The sequence below is a fragment of the Prunus avium genome, chromosome 1 (assembly GCF_965620075.1).
Source record: "Prunus avium chromosome 1, drPruAviu1.hap1.1, whole genome shotgun sequence".
Classification (NCBI taxonomy): domain Eukaryota; kingdom Viridiplantae; phylum Streptophyta; class Magnoliopsida; order Rosales; family Rosaceae; genus Prunus; species Prunus avium.
Window position 1 is genome coordinate 16,731,915 of NC_142284.1, and position 4,671 is coordinate 16,736,585.

Sequence of the window (4,671 nt, forward strand, 5' to 3'; positions counted from 1 at the left end):
TTTAATTAATAATTTTAATTATTAATGTTTGCATTAACCAAGGGCATTTTCTGGTATTTTGAATGTTTCACAATTCTCTGCCTTTTGCTTTATATATATAGATAATTCTTTTTATTATTCTAATATGTGTATATGGGTAGAAATGTACATGACTCACACCATTCACTTTTCCCACATTCTGACCTCATTTCGTTTCTATATATTTGTCTTTTTTTGTTGATATTAATAGGTTGTTCGGAATTAATTGTCAAAGGTCGTAAATACTTGTTGTTTTGATAATTGATTTTTTTTTTTCCTGTAATATTTTTTGATACAAAGGAGTTTTAGAGAGGTCGTAAATATTTTTTGATATTTTTTTTTTCCTGTAATAATTTCTTTTAACTGCATACACATGAATCTCGCATACACGTACGGTCTCTAAAACTTCGAAGGCAATCAACACAAGGTTAGTCCGAGAGAACCGAAAAGAAGAAAGAAAATAGCATGGAAATGAAAACACTGAAATGCAAAACTACATAAAAAAAAATTGATAAATAACAGTTTCATTGGTTTCAAAAATTTAACCTCTTGATTTCTTTCGAGAGGTTATTGAACTGATTTCTACAATATACATTAGGCCAGGACGATTGTAATTCACAAAACCCTTTTTCCTGAACAAAATTACAAGGCTGGGGAGTTGAGAAAAATCCTAAAATTTCTATGAACACACTAATATTTATGTTCTTTGTGATTGAATCTGCAGCTTCACCATATTTCTGGTACTTCTGGCAGAAGCACTTCTCCATGGGATTGGCACTTGCATGTTGAAATTTTGAGCGCTCACATTCAAATTCAAGAGCAATTCTTTTGCTCTGTTCATCAAATCCACACCCTCCTTTTGAATCTGCACTCTGTTGGGACATTTGAGCAAGCTAAGATAAGTCCCCAAGTCATGAACACATGAAGGGTTTTGCATGTTGAAGAAGTCCAATACTAATTCAACACCCACATGAGTATAACATGAGCAACTCCATGGAAACTCAAACGATCCCCCACCTCCCAAAACCCTAAAGTTCTCGAGATTGAAAACAACCCCAGGCATCTTGGTAATGGGGTCATTCACATTCACAATCCTCAAGACATTCACACCCAATTCATCACACCTTTGCTTGAACCCCGAGTTCCCTACCCTCGGGCCCCCGAACGAAAACACTGTAATCGGTATTTTCCTTCGGGAATTCTCTCGGTTCAACCCGAGCTCGGCGATGTCATAGCCAAGAAGAAGAGCCAAAGAACTCCCCATACTATGTCCTGCTAATGTTATGCTCAACTCTTCACCTTTGTATTTGTTTAGCAATCTGGACACCTCTGAAAGAAGCTGTTCCCGGCAGCTTCCTAGCCCGAACTTGCTTTCGCTTTCGTCGGACGTGTACAAGCTCAAAAATCCAGACTCCACCTTCACATCGTCCCTCGGATTATGAGGATCAAGCCGTGCCGGAGTCAATGAGCTCATTAGGTTTGCAACCCATTCAGGGTTTGTGACTGTGCCTCTGAAGGTGATTACAATATCTCTTCTTCCGAGCCTCTTAACTGCATCATCTGATGAAACGGCGACGTATCCCATCCAACGGCCACACGACTCGCCGTTTTGGATTGGGATGTTGATGTCCGGAGTGGCGTAGATGTACTTGGTGACTTCATAACCGCAACTCTCGAGCCCAACCTCTCTGAACATGTTCTTCTTGCCGTACTTGCAGTTGAGGTAGCGTTTGGAGTTTGGGTCGAGATCAAAGGCCTTGTAACACGCAGTGACAAAGTCACCGTATCGAATAATTTCTTGCCGGAGAAGTGGGTGCAATGGCTCCACCAGGTTTTCCCAATTGTTTGAACCTTGAATTTCTCTCCATTGATGAGTTAAATTACTAGTAGTACTAGTGCTGGCGGTGGTTTTCGTATTGGCTCTAGTACTGGTAGTAGTGGCTACTTCCACGGTCCCTAGTGCTGCGACAATTGTCTGTCTATCGCCAGCAATTTCGGTTCTTTTGGGCAGACAAACCTGCCCAAAAGAACCTGACCGTGGCCGAATGTTTTTAGGAAATGTGACATGCTGGTTCATATTTGTATTCTGCATCTGAATCACGGAAGCCATTTCTATAGCTCTGTTGAAGGAAAATGCGAGAGAGCTATAGAGAGAGAGAGAGAGAGAGAGAGAGAGAGAGAGTGGCTGAGTTTATGTTGTGAGAGGAGAGTCAGGGATATATGTATATGTATGTGTAAAGAGAGAACATGTGGTAGGGGAGGTGTGTGTGATAAATTTCTGTCATGTGGGTCATAAGGAAATAAAAGTAAAAGCATGTTTGGCGAGTATTTGACTGGGGACTAAATTCCACAGGTTTTAATTTAAGTGGTCGGTTGTGTTTTTCAGACCACGTACACTCGGCTTCTGTTGCGGCTTAGAATTAAAGAGCTCCTTTCTTTTCTTTTTCTTTTTTTTTTAAAAAAAAAAAATTTGGGTTTTCCTGATTCCTTGGCGTTGACTTCAAAGTTTCAAACAGAGTTTTTCGTTTTTTGGCCGGAAAAGATGCATACATAACTCAACAATGAGTGACAATAAGGTCAAATCTTGACATAATTTTGTTTGGGGTATGTCCAGTTAATGTTAACCCCACCATATTCATCACACTAAGCATTGTGATATAGTCCTGTTTATAATTGTTTCCCTAGACCTACACTATTTTTTTGCTTGTGTTTTGATTTGAAGAAAAAGGTATTTGCTAGATGTTCACACTCCTCGTTTGTCATTCTATATTCCGAAGTTAAAACACTCACAATTGTCTTTAAAACTCTTGATCGCTAAATTAATCTGCATGTACTAATTTACGTTCCAAGATAAAAATAAGTTTTTAATAGTGTTAATCATTTTTATTCTTCACAATTTTTTCACGTAGTAAGAAGTTAATTAAGAATTATTTTATAGAGATCCATTCAAAATAATTAGTTTCAAAGAATAATATTTATATAATAAAATGGATGGATAATCATGGAATATACTCTTAATCTTAAAAAAATAAAAAAAATAAATTTATCGTACATTGATTTGTCAAACCCATCTGTGAAGTTAGCTAACTTTTTACATATAAAAGTGAGTAAATTTTGACTTGGAGGGCTGCATGTTTACTTACAAAGTATGTAATAAGAAGTAGTAACACAATAATTGAGCAATTAATGTTGGGATCAAAAGAGGACCAATTATTGGATATATGCTTAGAAGAAAAGAACCACAGAAGTTGAGGAACCTTGCACGTGAACTGATCAATGATCAATTGCTATCTTATACAGACAACCTCTTTAATACAGATGAATCTCACATACACTGATAGGTCAACAATATAATCAATAAATGTAGTACAAATAATATTATTGTTACGCTAAAGAGGTCTAATCTCTCGTTTATATTTATTTATTGACTTAATTATGCTAGTGCTCATTGCCCCTCTAAAAATCATCAGGATTCACGCTATTGACCGATATTTTGCGTCTTACTTTACTTTTGGCTTTCTATCGTCATTGCTGACATAGCATGAATGAGGTCATTTTGTGGTAATTTGTATGTCATGGAGGTGCTACGTGTGAAAAAAAAATAGTTGTTTTAAAAAGGCACCTCAAAAAATGAGAATTAAAAAGGCTAATAAACCCCTTCATTCAGGTTGACAAAAATGCTAAGCGATAGAGGTTAGAAAGGCTAATAAAACAAACTGCGCCGACTATTTTCTATTTGGTTGCTCATCTTTAGCAAAATTACATGCATGCCCCAAATAAAAAAAGTACTGGTATTGTTATTCATGTTTGACGCACGCCTTGTGCGCTTGAGAATTGTGATGGTTTTGGTTGGTTCGCGTGGGAGTGACTAAAGAATATTCAACGCGGAGAGCCAAGTACTGTATTTTGATATCTCATATGATCCCATTAAAATGATGCAAAAGGTGGGGATTGTGAATAATACCTTTCTCCTTTTTGGCCCCTCAGCTCAGGTGGGCATAATGCATCATCACTTATTATAATCTATAAATAATATGTTAACGGGTCTAGCGGTAGAAAAGAACCTTAACTTGCAGAGACCAGTAATCTCATATTCGAACTTCCTTACATTTTGGCTTGTATTTTATAAAGATCTGCTCTCAGTACGTACAATGACTGCCTTTTTCCAATTTCATTTATCTATAAAAATCTGTATAAAATATAAATTGCCACTTCGGCTTTTTTCACTTTACACAGAGCATTATCCATTTTTAAAGAATATATGTAGGTAGCAGCCACGCGTTGTGGGGTTGCCATTCTTTGACTACCCTTCTGCTCTTTTAGTTCACTTTTCTTGTTTAAAATGGTGACAATCTTTTGATGGGCATATACACCATAAAGAAACCAAGATCAAGAAATGCAAAAGAATGTTTCGAATTTTTTTTTTTTTGGCAGTAGATTAGAGAAAAACTCCGGATTAATCTTTTGGTTTGATTTAAAGAAAATTTACCCTTTTTTTCATTGAGGATGTATTAGTTTTTGATGAGCTGATTTAGGGTTCGTTTGGGAGTGATTCTGGATAAGTCAAAAAAACACTTCTATGGAGAATCACTGATTTATATAATCACCTTCCCGCCAGGGACGGTACTTGGCTTTGGCTAACCTGGGCTACAT

The 4,671-nt window shown here is 36.9% G+C and overlaps 1 protein-coding gene across 1 annotated transcript; it reads right to left on the reverse strand.

The window, feature by feature from the left end:
* Positions 1-590: 590 nt before the first annotated feature.
* Positions 591-2,192, reverse strand: DGL (alpha/beta-Hydrolases superfamily protein). The gene has a single exon (XM_021972987.2). The coding sequence runs from the start codon at positions 2,126-2,128 to the stop codon at positions 716-718; it is 1,413 nt and encodes a 470-aa protein (XP_021828679.1). The 5' UTR covers positions 2,129-2,192; the 3' UTR covers positions 591-715.
* Between the last annotated feature and the right edge of the window lie 2,479 nt (positions 2,193-4,671).

Bases quoted from the DNA above. Each gene is read 5' to 3' on its own strand.
- DGL (XM_021972987.2), bottom strand. From the start codon at position 2,128: ATGGCTTCCGTGATTCAGATGCAGAATACAAATATGAACCAGCATGTC.